At 53.3% G+C, this 21,152-nt stretch overlaps 1 protein-coding gene across 5 annotated transcripts in view; it reads right to left on the bottom strand.

Annotated features, from left to right (window-relative positions):
* The window catches only part of SAMD11 (sterile alpha motif domain containing 11), a 43,396-nt gene extending 22,842 nt beyond the window's left edge, over positions 1 to 20,554 (bottom strand). For 2 of the 5 annotated variants that reach the window (XM_043995837.1, XM_043995836.1), the window contains exons 1-3: positions 20,014 to 20,554; positions 17,579 to 17,670; positions 8,595 to 8,776 (exon numbers count right to left, since the gene is read on the bottom strand). In XM_043995837.1, coding sequence (XP_043851772.1) covers positions 8,595 to 8,776; positions 17,579 to 17,670; positions 20,014 to 20,554 — 815 coding nt within the window. Of the gene's footprint in view, positions 1 to 8,594; positions 8,777 to 17,578; positions 17,671 to 18,322; positions 18,388 to 18,993; positions 19,113 to 19,689; positions 19,752 to 20,013 lie in introns of those variants that run through there. The other 3 variants (XM_043995839.1, XM_043995838.1, XM_043995840.1) reach the window with 3 other exon arrangements.
* Between the last annotated feature and the right edge of the window lie 598 nt (positions 20,555 to 21,152).

Consider the following 21,152-nt stretch of genomic DNA (forward strand, 5'->3'; position numbering starts at 1 on the left):
ACTACTTTGTTCCTGCCTTTGGTTAGTCAGTACTTGGCCCAGGTCCCAACACATAGTGTACAGTTAATTAATGAATCCACTGTTAATCGTTCATTAATCAGTGGATTCCAATCCTAGATCTGCCCACTGCTATAGAAGCCTAGATTTAAGGATGAAAGAGACCTCCAGAGTCTTCAGATCTGGGATGGGGAGACAGAGGTCCAGAGAAGGAAAGGGATTTGACCAAGGTCACATGGGTACTAACCAGCTGGAAGCACTGAGGTACTTAAGTAGATAGAGTCCTGGAATCATCAAGACCTGAGTTCAAATCCAGCTCAGATATTTACTAGCTAGCTGTGTGACCCTGGGGAAGTCACATAACTTCTGTCAGCCTCGATTTTCTCATCTGAAAAACCAGGCTAATGATAACACCCATCTCCCAGGGTTCTGGTGAGGATCGAATGAAATAGTATTTGTAAGGCATTTTGCAAACTTAAATAATTATCACAATTATTATGCAATATACATACATGTATATAAATATGTTATTATGCAAGATTCAAAACCAGTCCCTTTGTCTCCAAGCCCAGCGGTCTTTTGGCTGAACCAAAATGTCTCGTCCATGGCCCCCAGACCCACCGGGGACCCCAGGAGGGCAGGGACCTTCCTCTGTCTCCTGCTAAGCCACAAGCACATGCCTGGCCACCCAAGAAGCCTCAGGCAGTGCCCATGATGAAGACAATTCACTGTCACCCCATCCACTGCACGGTTGCTTAGTCTCTGATGCTAACTGGAGCACGAGCCAGGAGACGCGGCACCCTTTCCCCCCTGCATTTATGGGGTCTTAGCTCAGGAGCTAGACAGGACCTTTGGGCTCATCTCAGGCCAATTTGGCATCTTCTCAAGGGGGAAACTGAGGCCTGACCAAAGGGCAGCTCCAGGTGTGATGGAAGGTACAATCTGCCTGGTCCCAGGAAGGGTCACGGTGCCCCACTCTGGCTCACACGCAGAATCACACCTGGGCCGGGGGTGGGTGGGTGGGGGTGGGACACATCCCAGTCACAATCAGAGTAAGAAGAGGGGAGACCTCCGATGCTATCAATCCATCCCTCCTCGCTTTAGAGGAAGAAACTGAAGACCAGGATGGCAAGAGGGAAGAAGGATTTATTAAACGCCTGCTGTATGCCAGGCATGGTGCTAAGAGCTTTACCAATATTATCTCATCTGATTTTTGGAGAAACGATTTGGCCAAGGTCACACAGACAGAAAATGGATCTGACCCAGCTCTTCTCTCCTAAGAGATAGGCAGCTCTTTCTAGGACTTTGTTTGAGAAGCCTACAAGTTAGATGTCTCAGGCCCTGGCCCACCTGAGTAGAGGGGAAGTGCTGTCTATAGATCAAGGCCCAACCCCCCAACCCCCCATCCCTGTGGAGGATCCCCAAGGTTGGGTGCACGTGAGGTCCTCAGCCTTTGGTTCCAGTCCAAGGGTTTAACATCAGAAATGAGTGTGATTTCATCAGTGGAAATGACTCCCTCAGGGAGGACCACCCACCTTGTGTCCACATTCTCAGGACTGAGACCCTCCCCTTTGACTTGTGGCAGTCTCCCCTATTAGAGGGTACAATCCCTGAGAAAATAGTGCCCCCTTTTCTATCTGTATACTCAGCACGGTGATTTGTATATAGTAAGTGCTTAATAAATTCATTCATTCATTCACTCATTCATTTTGTACCCAGGGAGATACTCCCTTCCCCCAGGGTTAGGGGAGCCCCAAGTGTTATAACAGGACAGACTTCTCTAGATGCCTCATAGGGGGACCCCAAGTGTTATGAGGGGGAGACTCCCCAGAGAAAGGCCCCCAATAGGGAAGCCCCTCAGAGGGGTACCCCGAGGTTACAGCAGGGATATCTCTAGAGAGAGGGCCTTCAGGGTTACAGCAGGCCAGACCTTTTTAGAAAGAGGCACTCAGGGGTTATAAGGGGGGGACCACCCTAGGAAAGGGCCCTCTCCACCCCACCCCACCCCACCCCCAGGCTCAGGTAAGGGCACCCCAGGGCCTAGCACTGGAAATCTCCCAGGCAGCCCTGCTCCAAGTCTCCTCAGACAAATGAATAGGTAAGAACAAAATTAAATCCTCATTATCTCTGCTTCCTTCCCCTCCATAGGAACTCAGTGAGGGAGCCCACACTCTGGGAGCGAGGGGCTGCTGGGGGAGGCAGCTGGGGAGGGAGCCAGGGGCTGCTTCTTTCTAGCCATTAATCATCCAATTAAAATGGAAGAAGGCTGGCCAGGAACCTCCTGGGGAGGGAGCAGTACAGGGAGGGCCAGGGGGGTCTGGGGCCTGAGGCCTGGGAAGGGGGGGTCACATCCCCCTCTCCCTCGGGCCTGATAAAATGTCCAATAAAACGTGCAGCTGGAGGCAAGGTGGGGAGTTCACAAACACTCAGCCCTTGGCCAGGCCCCAGACCGATGCCTCCCTCCGAAATCCTGCTCCTGCTCACTCGCCCATCTTAACCTTGGCAAGGTGATTCCAATAGGGCCTTAAGAGGACACCAAGAACCAGTGATCCATCAGAGGGGTTAATCATCACAGACCCCAGAGGGGAGCTTTGAGGCTACCTAGTCCAACCCTCTCCTCCCGCTGTACAGAGGAGGAAACTGGCCCGGGGAGAGAAAGGGAATTACCCAAGGTCACAGAGTTACCAAGTGTCAGTCAGGATTTGAACTCGGGTCTTCTGAATACAGAACCAGCATTCTGTCCACTGAACCACACTGGATGGCAGAGGCCATGTAGCCCAAACTTTTCATTTTACAGATGAGTAAACTGAGGCTCAGGGAGGGGAAGAGACTTACTTACGGCCACATAGTGTCCAGGTTGAATCTGGACCCCAGGCCCCAGAATCAGTGCTTACATAGATGTGATCATTAGCTGTGGAGCTGAGGGAATTGTGAGTATGGGGAATATTGGGAGGGTAAATCAGCGATGTGGAAGACCGAGGTGGCTCTGGATTCCTACCTGGCACAGAGAACCTACTACGGATCCTATGGGCTGAGGGGCTCTCCCACCTGGGGGTGGCTCCAGGAAGATCATCTTCTCTACCCTCCTGCCTCAGGTCAGGACTGTCCCTGGCAGGGGACAGAGGGTCATGGAGACAAAGCCCCCTCTTCCTCTCTGCCTTCGGGGCTGAGTCCAGAAATTGTCCCAGTATGTGCTCTCTCCCTCCTCACTCACACTACGTGTATCTAGTTCTCTGTACCCCTCAGTAGAGGGCAGGCCCTGTTTCACTTTTTGTATCTCCAGTACTCAGTACAGGTCACAAAGGGTCGGCCGTGATCGAACAATAAAAGGAGGCGCTCGGTACAGAGCCTCTCACAGAACAGGCCGTTAGTAAATCGGCTTGCTGAACTGAAAGAGAGGACAAGCTGGCAGTGGGTAAAATGCAGACCTTAGCTGTGTGACTGTGGGAAAGTCATTTCATCTCTCTGAGACTCAGTTTCCTTGTCTGTAAAATGGGCTCCATGGCCCTATCCACTTCTAAATCTATGATCCTATGAGAAATTAAGGGAACAGGTCCTCAGATGACAGACACAGAGTCCATCGCTGGGCACTTCTTTGGCGCCTTCCCAGCTGGGAAGTGTGCCAACCTAGACTGGGAGAGCCAGCTGTCACTTCCACACCATGATGAGACAGTGAAGAAGGACTCCAGTGAAGGCTTGGCCCATCTGACTGTGGAGTCAGATGATCTGGGTTCGAACCTCACTGCTCACGCTTAGATACCCATGTCACCTTGGGCAAGTCATTGAACTTTTCTGAGCCTCAGTTTCCTCCTCTGTAAAATGGGGGAGGGTTGGAATAGGGCACCTCTGAGGTGCTTCCAGGTCTGTATCTGTGATCCCATGATGCTCAGAACAGGAATTCTGTCCCCATTCCTTTCCCCATCTGTGTACCATGTACAGATGAGCAAAGAAGGAAACAAGCATCAAGAGCCTACTATGTGCCAGGCAAATATCACCTCATTTGATCCTCTCAACAACCCTCGGAAGGAGGTGCTATTATTATTCTCACTTAACAGATGGGGAAACTGAGGCACGTAGGTTGGGGGGCAATTGGGGTTAAGTGACCTGCCCAGGGTCACATAGCTAGTAAGTGTCTGAGGCCAGATTTGAACTCGGGTCTTCCTGACTCCAGACTCAGTGCTCTATCCACTGTGGTTGCTTTGTGAGGCTGGGTTCAGAGGGGGTAGGGCAGGAAAGCCATGGCCCCTGGCCCAGGCCCAGCCCAGGCCCCTTGGGGAAGAAGGCAGATTCCTCTAACTCTAAAGCCTGAACCTTGGAGCCCCAGGGACCTGGGAGCAAAGGGGATGTCCTGGCTATAGCATGTCCAGCTGTAGCTGGGCCCAAAGCGTCCCCAGCCAGGACTGGGCTCCTGCCTCTTTTGGCCTCTGAGAAACCTGGAGGCGGAAAGGTCCCAAGCGGCCACTTGGTCTAACCTGTAACGCAACCCAAGGATCCATCATCCAACATCCCCAACGAGGAGTCATCCAGCCATGGATTGCAGACCTCTAGGGATGGGGAGCTCACTACCTCCTGCCCATTCCATTTCTGCAGGTTCTCATCGTTGGAAGGTTTTCCTAAAATGGAGCCTCCTTCTGCATTGCTCAAACCTCCACCCATGGCTCCAGGGTCTGCCTGGTGGGCCAGGGGGAGCAAGACGAGTCCTTTCCTCCGGATCCTGGAAGGCGACAATCTACAGGCTGACTGCTCCCAGTCCGTTCATGTCCTCCCTGCTCTGCTTCCTTTCCAGCCTCAAAGCAAACATGCTGCCTCCTCTCAGAAACCCCCAGGGGCTCCTCAGGGCCCAACTCTCTGCTCCAGGGAGGCTGCTACCCCCCCACTCCCCCCCCTCCAACTCAGCCGTCTACACAAGCCAAAGGCTCTTGGGGGCCTTTGGAGAGCCAGGCACTGACCCATAGAGGCTCTGAGGTCACCCCCAAACACTGACCCAACCTCACCAAGGGCCCCAAGCACTCATCACTGGCTACCTCGGGATAATGGAAAGAACATACAATTCAGAGTATGAAGCTGTGGATTTGAATCCAGGCCCTGCTCCCTACTGCATCTGTGCTTTTGGACAGGTAACCATCCTTTCTTTTCCTCATTTGCAAAATGGGAGAGCTGGACTGGAATCAGAGGACCTGAATTCAAATCTTGCCCCTGCCACTTATCATTTGACTTTGGGCAGGTCCCTTAACCTCGGTAGGCCTGTCCTTCCTCTTGGAGCATAAAAGTAGGAATTGTTTCATTTGTCATATGCCCAGCACTTAGCACAGCACCCAGCAGATAGTAGGGGGTTAATAGATGCTTTTTTTTGTTTTTTCTTTGTGTTTTTTTTTAGTGAGGCAATTGGGGTTAAGTGACTTGCCCAGGGTCACACAGCTAGTAAGTATTAAGTGTCTGAGGCCAGATTTGAACTCAGGTACTCCTGACTCCAGGGCCGGTGCTCTATCTAGCTGCCCCACCAAATGCTTTTTGACTGAATGAATTCTTCAGCTATAAGATGAACAAACAGGACTGTAGTAAGAGGATCAGGTTTCGCATCTCACCTCAGACACTAATTATATGAATTAACTGCCCCAGGCCTCAATTTCCTTCTCTGTGAAATGAAGGGATCAGACTAGATCAGTGGTATCAAACTCAAATAGAAAAAGCATAATGAATTAGAAAACTACAGAATAACATTATCTATGTTGTATTGGGTTTTTACTTATTTTGTTAAGCATTTCCCAATTACATTTAAGACAGCTAGGGGGCAAAGTGGAGGGAGCACTGGGCTTGGAGTCAGGAAGACCTGAGTTTAAATCCAGCCTCAGACACTTCCTAGTTTTGTGACCCTGGGCAAGTTGCTTCATCCTGTTTGCCTCACTTTCCCCATCTGTAAAATGAGCTGGAGAAGGAAATGGCAAGCCACTCTAGTATTTTTGCCAAGAAAACCCTAAATGGGACCATGGAGATTCAGAAATGACTGAAAAATGTCTGAACAACAAGTTACATTTCAGTTTGATTGGCCTCACTGGGAAGTTTGACACCTCCAGAATGAAAGGTTCTCATGAGGTCTCTTCTTCTTATTCTTTTTAAAAAACATTTATTTATTTATTTATTTTTACAGGGCAGTGAGGGTTAAGTGACTTGCCCAGGGTCACACAGCTAGTAAGTGTCAAGTGTCTGAGGCTGGATTAGAACTCAGGTCCTCCTGAATCCAGGGCCAATGCTTTATCCACTGTGCTACCTAGCTGCCCCATGGGGTCTTTTCATATTCCAAGTCTGTAATCCTAACAGTCCTCGGTTTCTCCTTCTGTTAAACAAGGGAGTTGGATTAGACTTTTGCAGAGTCTCTTCCATGCTCTGCCTCTGGTTGACTGCTTTGGGGTAATTGGGGGCCAAGAGGATGTTCAACCCTGTCTGCATCTAAGTCAGCTGACTTGTATACAAAGCCTCCCGGTGATAACACACATTCAGTCACATAATTTGCTACGTATAAGAGTGAATGCAAATGAATGAGATAAGCACAGAAGCTATGACTGGACTTTCCTCAACTTCTCACACTGATGTCTTCTTCCTGTGGCACATTAGATAGAGCATTGAGCTTAAAATGCAGAAGACCTGAGTTGAAATCCAGCCTCAGATACTTCCTAGCTGGGTGACTCTGGGCAAGTCACTTAACCTTCCTTCATTTGCCTCATTTCCTTAACTGTCAAATGGGGATTATATATATATATATATATATTTTAGTGAGGCAATTGGAGTTAAGTGACTTGCCCAGGGTCACACAGCTAGTAAGTGTTAAGTGTCTGAGGCCAGATTTGAACTCAGGTCCTCCTGAATCCAGGACTAGTGCTCTATCCACTGTGCCACCTAGCTGCCCCAAATGGGGATAATATTAATTGTGTGATCCTAGACAAGTCACTTAACCTCTGTTTGCCTCGATTTCCTTATCTGTAAATCGGGAATAATAAGAGCTCCTACCTCCCAGGGTTCTTGTGAGGATCACACAATATAATAACTATAAGGCATGTTACACAGTGCTTGGCACAGAGTAAGCGTTCTATGAGAGTTATTATTGTATCAAAAATTGGATCATGGAAGTCACATTGAGAGTCAAACTAATAAAACTGTTAAATTTTTTTTAAATTGCTTTGCCTCCCCAGGCCTCAGTTTCCCCCCCTGTAAAATGTCTCCCAGACACTCTCTGTGATCTAAACGTCCTCTGAGGCCCCTTCCAGCTCTAGGTCTAGGTTCTTCTAACAAGATGATCTCTGACTTGTCTTCTGACGCCAAAATCCTATGTCCCAGAGCCCCTTATAAACGAGAAACTGGCCCTCTGATGACCCAGGCAAATTCATAACCTCTAAAGCTGACCCCCTGCATGTAATAACAACAAGAAGAAGAGTAACAGCTGTCATGGAAAGTTTGCAAGGTGATTTACAAATATTGTTTCAGTAAATAGAGCACTAGACTTGGAATCGGGAAGACCTGAGTTCAAATCCAGCCTCAGACACTTCCTAGCTGGGTGACCCTGGGCAAGTCACTTAACCTTCATTCGCCTCATTTCCTCAACTGTCAAATGGGGATCATACTAATTGTGTGATGCTAGACAAGTTACTAACCTCTGCCTGCCTCAGTTTTCTCACCTGTAAAATGGGGTTAATGATAGCCCCTACCTCCCAGGTTTCTTTCGAGACTCAAATGAGATAATATTTGTAAAGAGCTTAGCACATTGCCTGGCACATGGCAAGGGCTTAATAAATGTTTCTTTCCTTCCTCACAACAACCCTGGGAGGTAATGAGGGAAACTGAGGCAAACAGAGGTTGTGACTTGCCCAGGGTCACACAGCTAGTACATGTCTGAGGTCACAGGACTCTTCCTGACTCCTGTTCTAGCTCTCTACCCACTGGGGCACCTGGCTTCCTCTAACGTAACCCTAGGGCAGGGTGGCTAATCTTCCTTCTGGGCTCCCAACTAGCCAAGGTCCTGGGTAGCACATGGACCAGCGGTCCCAGGATCACAGCAGACACCTACAGGTTCAAGGTGATCCTGAGTAACCCATTGTCCATAAAATAATAGCAATGTAAGGTTCGCAAAACCCATTGTCACAATCTCCCTGACAATCTGGTGAGGCAAGTGACTAGCCCAGGACTCCACAACTACTGATGGAGAGTAGCAGGATTTCTTCCTGTGTCTCCCTGGCTCCCATGCCAGTACTCATGGGTCACTGCTTTCCCAAAGTCCACCAGGAGCTCTCCTTGAAACTACCCTGTCGGGGAAGGGCTAAGGATACCAGAGTCTCCATTATATGGGAGACCAAGGTTAGAGAGGATCATCAGGAGCCAGATGGAAAACCGTCATGCTAGAATTGGAACCCAACACAAGCATCTTATAGCATGGGACTAGGGGAGCAGAGCAAAGACGATATCCTGAGAATCTCTTTCCCCACAGCTCGGAAGAGCAGGCCTGCACAGTGCTCTTTCCCATGTCCCCCTCCCAGGTCCTCAGGAACTCTACAGAAAAGCCCAACCCCTCACTGGGGGGCAGGACCCAGGGCCTCTTCCCTTCATACCTTCTCTTCATGATACTGATGTGCAAATCGTCCTCTTGCTTCACATCTGGTCGATGCCCATGGGCTGGGCTGCTCCCATCGCTGTCCCCATCACTGGCTGAGAAAATCGAACTCAGCTCCTTCTTTGGGATCCTGGTGGGGGGCAGTGGGATTGTCCTCTTCTCGGCCAGGCGACCTCGGTTCTAGGAGGGAAGTGGAGAGAAGGGTCAAAACTGGCCAGTCTGGGATCTCTGAGCCCAGGGTTGAAAATTCTAGTGCCAGGTCAGGTTCTCATCATTATAGGAGTCTTGTGCCCCTTGGAAGAGGAGGGGCGCCAGGCCGACATCAGGGCAAAGATACCATTGCTTCCTGTTTCCTGGAATTTGAACCTTCCCTAGCTACCACTCCCCAATAAAACAACCCCCATTTTGCTTCTGTATTCCCATCCCCAGAACTGAGCACAGTCCCTGAACCAGAGTAAGCATTTAAAAGCTTTTCATTTACTCTGGGGGCAGCTAGGTGGCGCAGTGGATAGCCTATGTGTACCTGAGTTCAAATCTGACCTTGGATACTTAAGAGCTGTGTGACCCTCCCTGGGCAAGTAACTTAACCTCAAATGACTAAAAGAAAATGCTTTTCATTCATTCTTGTAGGGTTGTAGAAAAGTCAGCCGTTCCTTCTCACCGAGGGATTCCATTAGCCCTCAAAGTCTGCTGTCCTACTACTCTCAAGTGGTGGTGGGAGGTTCAGGACAGAGAATGGAGATAAGAATAGGAAGAGATTAGCTGAGCTAGTCATTCCAATCTTGAAATGGCTACATCCAGGACAGAGACCTGTCGAATTAGCTTCTTCTTTCTCTTCTCTCTTAGTTCCTTTGTAAAAAGCCAATTCTGACTCAATTGGACCAGGGAGGGAAAGGTCTTTTTCCATGCCTTGGTCTGGGCAGAGAAGGAATCAGGGTGACCCTGGCAGCCCCGTATGGTGGTGGCACCAAGGTTGGCTCGGCTTCAAGATCTGGAGACAGCCCAGGAGAAACTATCCAGGATAACTCTGACTGCTGAAGCCCTTTCTGGTCGGGGTAACTCCCTTTAATTCTGCTTCTTCTCTGGTGACCCTGACACTCAGTACAGTTACTGAATACAGCTTGGCACACAGCTAGTTAATGCCTTCCCTTTCTTAGCTCCAGCCTCCTCTTCCTCCAGTCCTCCAGTCTCTCAATCCCAGTTCTTGGAAATATTCATATCCCTTGATCTCCACATCCACTCAGCTCTGGTTCAAGACTGCCTTCCAGAGAGCTCCCTGAACTCCAAGATGGCTGCCCCCCCTCACCCTGCCCAGGGACTTGGGACCTCAAAATCACTTTGATGTCTTTCTAACATCTCCCTGTTAGCTCAGCTCCAGCTCAGACTCAGAAACCAGTCCTGACTCTTGGGAAGGGGTACAAAAAGAATTCCAGGTTCAATGCCCAGCTGGGCTCAAAACAAAGGTCCCTGGACCCTAATTCCTAATAATTTACCCTCCACTCTGAACCCCTGCTTCTTGTGATGGAGGAAACCCAGTCAAATATAAGCTCTTAGAGGGTATGAATTTCTTCTCTATACCCCACAGTGCCCAGCACAATGTTTGGTGGTTACAAGGTATTTACTAAGAAGACATCTGCCTGTGTGTCTTCTGTGACATGTGTGGCACTTAACACAGCATAGGGTTGTGGAGGGAATACTGGACTTGTAGTTAGGGAGATCTGGGTATGAATGCAGATCAACTGCCAGTCACTGAGCCCATTAATGAAGAAGCTCAGGTTCAGAAAGGTTAAGTCACTCACTTCAAGTCACACAGTAAATGTTGAAGCTAAGATCCAAAGCCAGTCTAGCCATCTTCCACTCAAGTCTCCTGCTTCTCTTGATCTGGGTATCAGTCAGGACCTTTAGCCAGTCAGTCAACAATAGCAGTCAACAAACATTTATTAAAGTGCCTACGGCTTGCTAGGCATTATGGGTATGCACTGTGCTAGGTGACAGGGATGCAAAGACAAGACACAGTCCCTCAGTTTCTCAAAGCGCGTCCCAACCAGCCTTTGGAATCATCCTTTGGGCGCCAATGTTCCCATTGCTTTAAGACCTCAAGGAGGTCAAAGAGAACAAGAAAGGCCCCATGTGGATCAAAATATTGATAGCAGCATTTGGGGGAGGGTAAGAGCAAAGAACTAGAAACAAAGAATAGGGAAGGGCCGAACAGGTGATGTAACGTGCTATTATGATGTATGAATGTAATGGATGATAACTGAGCTCTGAGAGACAATAAATGTGAAGAATTCAGAGCAGCCTGGCAGGATTTATACGAACTGATACAAAGTGAGGTAAGGAGAACCAGAGAAAAGTAGAGATACAATCACTATAATGATGTAAAATGGAAAGAAAAAGAAACAATAAATAACAAAACTGAGCACAAGGTAATTGTAATTACCAGGCTTGGTCCCAAAGAGCAGAGGAAACAGTGTATCATCCTCCTTTCTTTTCAGAGGTAGGGCACTATGTGTGTGAACTATTTCATATACCATCAGACTTAGTAGATGTTGTTTAGTCTTGCTAAAATGCTTCTCATCCCACCCTTTTTCTTTGTTAAAGGGCTCAGTACAGTACATAGCACATAGTAGGCACTTAATAAATGCTTATTGGCTTGGGTTGGGTTACTAGGGAGGGGAGAGAGGAGGGACATTTTTGAAAATGAAGGTGATATGTAAACAGAAGATAGGAATAACCATTTAAAATTTTCTTAAAGCCCTTTAGGAATCGTGTACCCCCATGCCCAAAATAACTGAGGCATGACCATGTGGCCATGTTTTGACCCTGGTCTTCTTTAGAGTCTGTTGGTCTGTCTGAATTCCTGGTCCCAATCTCTTCCAGGGACTAGAAGGCAGGCCTGTCCCACTTCCATCATTTCTCTGTGAATCTTGTCCCCAGACATGTGTCTTGTTTGACCCCCAGAGAACAGAACAAGCCTACTTTGTCTTCCATGCAGTAACAGTGCTAGGGCAGTAGGGAGGGAATGCCAAGGGATCAGCAGGTGAGGCACTAGGGAGCAGGGCTGCTAGGCTCCTTAGCCTAGGGCTAGCCCACTCCACCCCAGGATGACAGCTGTTGGACAAAGGCACAAAGGAGGTGAGAGCCCCAGGGTGCATTGCAGGGATAATTCCTAAATCTTTGAGAAAACATTTCTCCCAGCTGTTAGGGATGTACCAAGTAACATCTAGCGCATGTGTGGTTTTTGTGGCATGTGGCATGTATGTGGTTGCTGTGACCTGTGTGGCATGTGGCACAGTGTAGAGCAGGCCTTGGTTCCCTCTTCAGGATGATGTTAGCATCTAGCTTACTGGGTTGTTTTGAGGATTAAATGAGATGATATGCAAAGAATTCTGCCTGTGTTAAACTGTCACATGTGTCAGGCATTTCTGTGATGTGCTATATATGATGTGTAGATGTGGTACATGTGTGGGTTGCAGCATGGAACATGGAGGGGTGCTGTGAGCCACCAGAACCCCGAATCCAGGACTGGGCCGCTGTACACTCACAGCCCCCTTCTTGCTAGTTATGCTGGAAGAAAAGTTATCGATCATTATGTGGCTAGGGGTGGAGGTAGGGGGGCAGTCCCTTTGACTTATTTAATAATGGCTGGCTGGGGCCTCCAAATGCCTGATTCCCTCCCATCTCCTTCAATCACTGCCTCTCCAGCTCCGCCTGGTCTGCCCCCCACGGCCTCGGCCACCGGCCTCCTAGGCCCCAGCTCCAGCTCCCTCATCTCCCGTCACCAGGGCAACGCAGCCCCTCACATCCATCTGGGAGGCGGCAGGAAGGAGAAGGCGGGAGGTTCTGAACCTTGGGGGCGGGGCGGGGGGGTGGGCTGGAGCACTGAGAAAGGCAGGCTGGGCACTGGGTTGGAAGGAGGAGGGGGGAGAGGGAAAGGGAGGGAGGGAGGGAGAAAGAGAGAGAGAGAGAGAGGCAGAGAGGCAGAGAGCAGAGGTGGAGACAGCAACAGAGATAGAGAGACACACAGAGACAGAAAGAGAAAAGGGGGGAAGAGAGAAAAATTGAGGGGAGGAAGGGAGAGGGAAGAGAGAGACAAAAAGAAACAGAAGAGGAAAGGAAGGAGGAGAAAGGAGAGAGACAGACAGAGAAGAGTAGGTTGGGCCAGGCTGCTCCCCACGGGTGCCCAGGCTCCCCCCAGCACAGCCAACAACTGTAAACACAAAGGCCTCCCTACATCCTGCCCCAGTTCCCTGAGCCCCAGAGGCAGTCCTACCACCTGGCCAGGACCCCGCCCCCCCAACAGCAGGAAGAACCTGGCCCTCTCAGGGAGGGTTGGGCTGACAGCAGGGTCACTGCAGGGGGTGGGGGAGCATGTGCTGTCTTGCCCACAGGCTCAGTCTCACAGCTCTACATACAGACAGTCTCGCACATAACAGGAGCATGTACTGAGGCTCAAAGACTTGCAAAATACCTCAAACACAACATCCCAAGCAATCCTTCCCACAGTCCTGGAACATGGGCAGGACAAGAATCATTATCCCCATTTAACAGATGAAGAAACAGGATCTGAAAGAGAAATGACTTACCCAGGTCCTGGGCATCTGAAGTTGTACCAGAACCCAGGTCTTCCTGAGTCTCACTATCATTACCTCCAAAAGGTCCAGAGATAATCAATCTCTCTCTGTCTCTCTCTCTGTCTTTTTTCTGTCTCAGTCTCTGTCTGTCTGTCTGTCTGTCTGTCTGTCTGTCTCTCTCTCTCTCTCACACACACGTACACACATGGCCCCAGCCTCAGACATATGCACAAACACACACTTACACATACAAAGAAACATCGTCCCATATACAGCAAGTCTGCCACTTCATCGGCCTCTGCCAGATACCCTGGCTTGAGCTGGTGGCTCTGGTGCTGTGGAGAGGCAGATTCTCTGGGGAGGAGATGGTGCCAAAGGCTGAAGCCTGCCTCCCCCAGTTTATCGTTCTAGCCTTCCTCAGGTCTACATCGACAGTGACAAGTATTGACCTAGACACAGCATGCCAAGTGCCAGCCTCCCTGGCATTCACAAATAAAGCCTCTCCCTCTTTTAAAGAGCAGCACACATGTGCATGTCTTTGTAGGTCCAGGAGCCCACCATCCACTCCCCCTCTCTAGGCTACACCAGGATCTGAGACTAACTGGGGATGGAGAGCAGAGGTTGGGGGGGGGGAGGGGCAGAGACACAGCCATCATTACCAACTGGTTTGATTAAAATAAAGCATTTTTTTTTAAAGAGAGACAGAGAAAAAGAAAAAGGAATGGGGTGGTAAGAGAAGTGGTGGAGAGGCCTCTCCCCAGTTAGGGCCTGGGCTTGGAGCTCAGAGCCAGCTCAGCCTCTGGGCAATGATGCACTCATGCAGGGGAGGGAGGGAGAACTGACAACCGAGTCTGAGCCCAGACATCTGCATCCTTTCCCTCACCTCCCCTTGGTGGAACAAGTGGAGGGCGGGCAGGCAGGCAGGCAGGCGGATGGAGATGAGATGACGGGTAATTTCCATGCAGCTCATTAATTACCAGCAGAGGGGGTCCCTCTGGGCAACAGGGACGACAAGTATAGCCATGTGTGCTACTGGGGGCAGGAGGGAGGCCGATGATCCCTCAATCTAGCAGAGCAGGGTGGGGAAGTGGGAGATTCCGACAGAGCCTCCAAGCCCAGGTCCTCCTCAACCCCTGGCATGCAACCAATAGTGCCCATTCTAGTTTCCACCATCAACAGGTGCTCCAATGAGACAGCAGAGGAAACTGAGGACTCCCTGGCTCCCAAACCAGACAACACTTGTCTCATTCTTTCCATGCCCTACACAACCTCTGGATGTGCGCCATGGGCTTGCTTGTCCTCAGGATCTGGGCAGTCTGGGACATGTCCCTATAGTGCATTGGAGAGCACTGGGCTTCAAGTGAGAGGGTCTGGGATCAAATTCTGACTTTGATTTTTACTACCCACCTGACTTCAAGCAAGTCAGTTTCCTCCTCTGTGAAATGACCAGCCCACCAACTAGACTGGGTTCTATGATCCCAGCTCCAGATATAAATAAGTGTGTATTTCCATGTGTGGTGGGGAGAGACTCACTGTGGAGAAGACTTGAGGTCCTTGTCCTGGTGTGGCTACAAGGGGTAAGATGCTACCAGGTTCTGGGAGGGCTGGAAGCAAGAAGGAAGACCCGGGCCCCAAGAGCTGGGCAGCCAGCCCTCGGCACTGCGACAATCTTGGCCTCCGGAGCAGTGCCATGGGACCCAGCCAGGGACTAAGGGTCACTCTTCCTGAGGCTGGCCAAAGGCAGGAACAGCAGGCTGGGAGCCAGGGTGCCTGGGTCCTGCCCCGGCTCCACTGCTGATGCAGGAGCATAGGATTGAGAGCCAAAGGGCTAATACCAAGTCCAATCCCTTCAGTTTAGAGAAGACGGGATCTGTCCAAGGTCACACAGGGAAAAGGATTTGAAGCCAAGTCCCTTAGTACAAAATCCAATCCCCGCACTCCTTGTTCCCCCACTTCCACCGGCACCTGGGACCTGGTGTGGGGGCGGGATGGAGGGGGAGATCCCCACTCCTTGCAGGACCTCGGAGCTACCTTCCAAGAACGGGGAGAGGAAACCCCACCTAGGTGTCAAGAGAAGTCAGGAGGGTAAGTAAATCAGACTTTCAGATTGGCAGGTCTGTGGTAGAGGTGAGATGGGGGGGGGTGGCCTTGTGGTGCCGCCCATGGCACCCACAAAGCCAGGTGCTGGGATCCGCCCATGCTCACCAGAGAACCTCCCCACAGAGTTGGAAGGTGATTCGATTTCACATTTGACCGAGGACACCCCTGCCAAGACACTGAAATGGAAGGAGGGGGAAACCTCCCAGGGGTGGGGGTGGGGGGGAAGCAGGGGAAAGGGGATGGAGGGAAAAACTGGGGTTCCCCCCACCCCAACAGGAAACGTGGGTGGGGAGCTCCCGAGAGGCCCCAGTGCAGCTACATTGAGAGGGGAGGCGGCCTCCTGACCCTGGCTGACTCTGGCCAAATCGCACCCCCCATTCCTAGCCTCTCCTCTTATGACTCCCCCAACCCTAAATCAAATGGCCTCAGGCCCAGTCCAGAGCCAGAGAAGCTACATCTTCAAGTATGATGAGCCTGGGTAAGGATGTCTGAGTGTCTATGCATGTGCATGCACACTTCTACATTTGTCTGTGTCTATCATTTGTCAATTTCTCAGCTGCCCCACCCCCACTCATCATAAAGAGAAACTGTCTATCCTTGTCCGATTCAGGTTAAATGACTTCCCCAAGGTCACCTAGCATGATGTCTCACCTTGGGGAAGTCAATTCACTTCCCCAGGCCTCAGTTTCTTCATCTGTAAATAGTTGGACTTGATGGCTTTTGAGGGGCCTCCCAGCTCTGGAGTTATGATCCCCTGGCCCCTTCCCAGCTCACACACCCTTGACCTCATGCACCCATCCACAGGCCAGGACCCTGGACTCCACGCCTTGTCTCTGGCCTTGTTCACGGGCAAGGGGCAGGGAACACCCAAGGGTCTTTCTTTCTCCCAACACAAATGCCCAGGCCAGGTACCCTGCCTCACTCACAATGGATGCCCAAGGTTACACCACAAGGTTACACAGACATCCAGGTGGGGGAGGCATCGCCCTCTGATGGAACAAATGCCCAGGCCTGGGACATTGCCTCTCCACAGCACTGCCCTCACTCACAATGAGTACCATGGAGTCATGCAGCTGTGATAAGTGTGGCATTCAACAGCCCTACCATACACCTCATGGATGTCCAGGCACCCTGCCCTCAAAAGACTGATGACTGTGGTCCCTTCTCATTCCCCACAGATGCTCACACCAAGGGCATATGCCCTCATAGCTCACTGCCTTCACATAGCAAGCATGCCCAGGCTGGGAGCTGCCCTCAAATGCCATGGATTCTTGGCAATTCCACCCTTATATACCCAGACAGGAGGTAACTGATTCCCATACCAAACCCCAAAGGTGGCCAGGTTAGGGGCACACACCCTCCAATGTCACCATCTCCATACACGGTGGATGAGCAGGCAGTGCCATGGATACCTGACAGTGCCCTCCCAGTCTACAGATGGCCAGACTGGGCACACATGGCTCACTTACACACCACGGTCTTCAAATGTCTCAGCCCCTAGGGGTGAGTCTCCCAACGCTCCTCTGGAGACAGAGGAAGAAGGGCTAGCTGCCTGTCAGGACTGTGTCCTGAACCTGGGCCCCAGTGACCGGCAAAGTCTGGGGACAGTGCCCATCCTGACCCTGATGGCTCACCCAGCTACCAAAGCTCCCTTCTGCAAGCCTGGGGACCTGGGAGTGGGGGTAGGGGAAGAGACTGACATCAAACTTTGACATTATCCCAGAGATGCTGTCTCTCACCACCACCCTTCAAAGAAGGAAGCCACTTGCTTGCCGTGACTTTAATCTAGTCCTTTCCCCTCTCTGGGCCTGACTTATTTTCTCCATTTCTAAAGTGGGCAGGGGCAGAGAAGTAGAAATAAGCAAGCTGATCTCTAAGCCTCTTCTGCCTCTGAGTTTTGTTTTGGGGTTAAGTGACTTGTCCAGGGTCACACAGCTAGTAAGTGTCTGCCTCTGGGTTCTAAGGGGACTCAACCCTTTGAATTCTTAGGCCTCATGCTTTCCCGGTTAGAAAGGATTCACAGGACTGAGCTTCCTTCTCTATCCAAGGACACGAGTGAAAAAAACTCATGGATTTGATGTCAGAAGACCTGGGTTTGAATCTGCTTACTAACGTAACTGTGTGACCTTGGGCAGGTGACTTAACTTCTCTGGGCCCATTTTCTCTGCAAAATGAGAGGGTAGAACTGGGAAGCCTCTAAGGTACATTCTAGCTCCAGGTTTATGATCCTGGGATCCAGAAGTCACCAAGAAAAAGCAAGGCTGTGTGGGAAAAGATGCTCAATCCCAGTTTGTCCCCAGAATCTTACCACTGGCGAGGAAATTCGACAGCCGGGGCAGTCACAGATCGGAGGATGAACCTGCAAGATGCCTTTGGACATAAGGGTCTTCAGACTTTTCCCTGAATGCAAGCAAGAGAGAAAGGAAAAAAGGAGAGAGGGAAGGTGAGATCAGGAGGCAGGAAAGAGCAAGATCAGTGTACAGATAAAGGAGGGGAAGTTAGGGACCTGAGTTTAGCCTAAACGGATGGCTCCGTTTGAATGCTGCCTAGAACCCCATCACACCCGGGAGAGGAGGACAGCGGCTAGTGGTACAGACATGCAGAAGGCATGGCCTGCTAAGCAGCCACAGATGCACACCCACACAAAGCCTGGGTACACACACACACACACACACACACACACACACACATGCTCCAAGGGAGGCCCGGGTGCTCCCAGATGTGCACAACCAGATGTAGGCAGTCATACAGAGCACACACACATGCCCAGAGGCACACACGGTATATAAGCTGTGAACGTGCCCAGATGCACCCCCTCACCCCACCCCAGCAGCCAGGGCCCAGACCACACAAGCACGCCCAGCCCCACAAGAAGGAAAAGCTGCACACTCAGACCTCCTGCGCCTGGCACAGACCACACACACACATACACACACACACACACACACACACACACACACGGTCTTCCCCATCTAACCCCCGGCACCCACACATCTCCCCCCCACCCCACCCCAGATGCGCAGGGCGCAGACACACAGACCCTCCCTTGTACCTCACGCCAACTTTCTGGCTAGAATTAGACGGGCCCCGCCTCGCTCCCGTCGCTCGGCCTTCCCCCGTCCCCCGCCCCCTCCTCCTGGCCCAAGGCGCAGACCCCAGGGCTGGCCGCCCCAGAGCTGGTGTGGTGCCGAGTCCCCCCCCCTCTCCTCCCCGCCCCGCCCCGCCCTAGCTGCGCGCAATCCGGCAGGAGACTGCTGAAACCTAACCCCGCAGCGCACCCGCCCGCCTGCCTTCAGTCCCCTAACGCTCAGCCGCTTCCCAGCGGGGCTTCCCGGGGGAACCCAGGAGACCAGCCCGCGGGCAGCTAGGCTGGCAGGAGATGGGGGAGGACTGCAGCTAGGCGGCTCCCGCCCCCGCCCCGGCCCCTGCGGGCTCCTGCCCGGGGCTGCCCCTCCCGCCTGCTCAGCTAATGAGCTGTCAAGTCTGCCGCCCCCAGCGCCCTGCCGGCTCCTCCACCGCCTCCGCCTCCGCGCAGCCCGCCGGGGGCCCCAGCTCCCGCTTCTCCGTTACTCTGCTCCCGATCCCTCCGCCCTAGTGCTGAACTGCACCCCCTTCCCCGTGCCGTAGGGTGCCTCTCCCCAGCCAGCAGTTCTCTGGAGCTGCGCCATCGTCGCCCCCCTCCAACTTTCTAACTCTGCCTCGACCCCCGGCGCCCGCACTCACTGGGCTGTGTAGGCGACAGGCCAGCCCCCCCCCCCCACCCAAACAGGCGCGTCCTGGCCCGCTCCCCAGGCTTCCTCGGCCGCCGCTCCCCGATCCGACTGGGGTTCTGGCCGCCCACACTGTGCTCCGGGAAACCCCGCGCGCTCTCACAAGCCGCCGCCCCCCCCTTCCCCGCCCCGACTCTCCCAGCTGCTGCCGCCTGTCCCCTCCCCGCAGCGCGCTCACACACACACACACACACACACACACACACACACACTCACACGCACACAAGCGCACTGTCTCATCCACAAACACACACAGAAACAAACAAATGGATACAGACTCTCACAAACACGTACACAGTCTTACTCCTAGGCTCGCAGGCACACAACCCCCCAGAGAAGCCCACACACACATAAGCGCACGCTCTCTCTCGCTCTCTCTCTTTCACACACACACACACACACACACACGGTGCCACAGACACACTGTCTCTCTCAAACACACTGCCAGTCCCGGAGACACCCTGGCACACACATTTCCAGGCAAACACAACCTCCCCCTGTCACATCCCCAGACACACAGTACATCCCTTCCCTCCCGAACCCGAAAGCGGAGGCTGGGGTGATTTTCCGAAGCCCTCACTGTTTCTCTCCCTGCTTAAGCACAGAGTTCTCCCAAAGTTTAAGGGGGGGGGATGGAAAGAGAAGGAACCTCAGAAACTGGGGGAGATGTCGGTCCTTCCGCCTGCATCCTTCGCCCTCGGCCCACCCTGGTGCCTGGCAGACATGGGTTGTGCGAGTGTAGAAGTGAGGTGTGCATGTCTGGGGTGGGGAGATGGGGGTGTGGAGGGTGTATCCCAGGCCTGGGGGGGTTCGGCAGCGCCCTCTTGGGGGCAAGCCGGGCCCCGGGCCACCGCAGGGCCAAGGTCAGGGCGCCCCCTTTGGTCCGGGCAAGGGAGGTGGCGGAGGGGTCCCCGGGTCCCCCTCGTGCCGGGGAGCCCCGTGCGTTCCGCAGGGTCCCAGAGTGGGGACGTACCTTTGTGGCGGATGCTCCGCTTCCAGTCCTTGGCTGTCTCGCGGCCGCTGACGAACTGGAACTCGTTGGGGGTGAGCCACTCGCCCCGGTAGCGGATGGAGGGGCCCTTGCTCCCCTGGCACAACTTATGCACGTAGAGCAGCGCCCGGTTGTCGCCGCACTCCACCTCGATGCACGGTTCGCCGTGGTCCAGGAAGGGCTGGAAGTCGGGCGCCGCCGAGAAGCGCTCCAGCGCCAGCTCGTCCGGGGGCAGCGGCAGCGGCCGGTGCGCCCGGGGCAGGCTCAGGTAGGCGCGCGGGGGGTGGAGGTGGAGGTGGGGCGGCGGGGGCGGGGGCGGCGGTGGGGGCGGCGGCGGCGGGGGCGCGAAGAGCGGCTCGTAGCCCCGCGGGGGTGGGCCCGTCAGGGGCACGGGCACCGGGATGGGGATGGCGGCGGCGGCGGCCAGCGGCGCCAGGTAGTCGGGCAGCGCGTCCAGGGGCTGGTTGAAGGCGGCCAGGGCCATCTCCTCCCTGGCCGAGAGCTCCTTTTTGACGGCCGGCATGGTGCCGAGGCTGCACCCGGGTGCAGCCTCAGGCTCGGAGGGAGCAACTTGTCTACCGCCTCCTCCTCCTCCTCCTCCTCCTCCTCCTCCTCCTCCTCCTCCTCCTCCTCCTCCTCCTCCCGGTCTTCCTCCTCCTCCTCCTCCTCCTCCTTCTCCCGGTTTTCCTCCTCCTCCCCCCGGTCGTCCTCCTCCTCCTCCTCCTCGTGCTCCTCTTCTTTCTACTGCTGCTGTTGCTGCTCGGAGCTCCGGCTGGAGTTGGGCTACCTCGAGCCGGCGGCCCCTCGGGCGCTCCGGGGGCGGGGGCGAGGGCGGGGGCGGGGGGCGGCAGTGGCGGCGGCGGGAGGCGCCCGCCGGCAGTCGGCTGCCCCAGCAGCGCGCCCGCGCCCTGGGAGCTAGTGCGCCGAAGCCCCCGGGGCCGGCGCCGCCGCCGCTACCGCCGCCGCCGCCGGCGCCCCTACTGCAGCCGCTGCGGTGCCTCTCGCTGGGCCGCCTCTCCGGCCCGAGACCTGACATCCTGACGCGGGCTCTGCAGCCCGACACATGGTGCTGCTTGGAAATACTTATTGATCCCCGATCGACCCGCCGAGCTCAGCGGCTC

The sequence above is a fragment of the Dromiciops gliroides genome, chromosome 3 (genome assembly GCF_019393635.1).
Source record: "Dromiciops gliroides isolate mDroGli1 chromosome 3, mDroGli1.pri, whole genome shotgun sequence".
Lineage (NCBI taxonomy): Eukaryota > Metazoa > Chordata > Mammalia > Microbiotheria > Microbiotheriidae > Dromiciops > Dromiciops gliroides.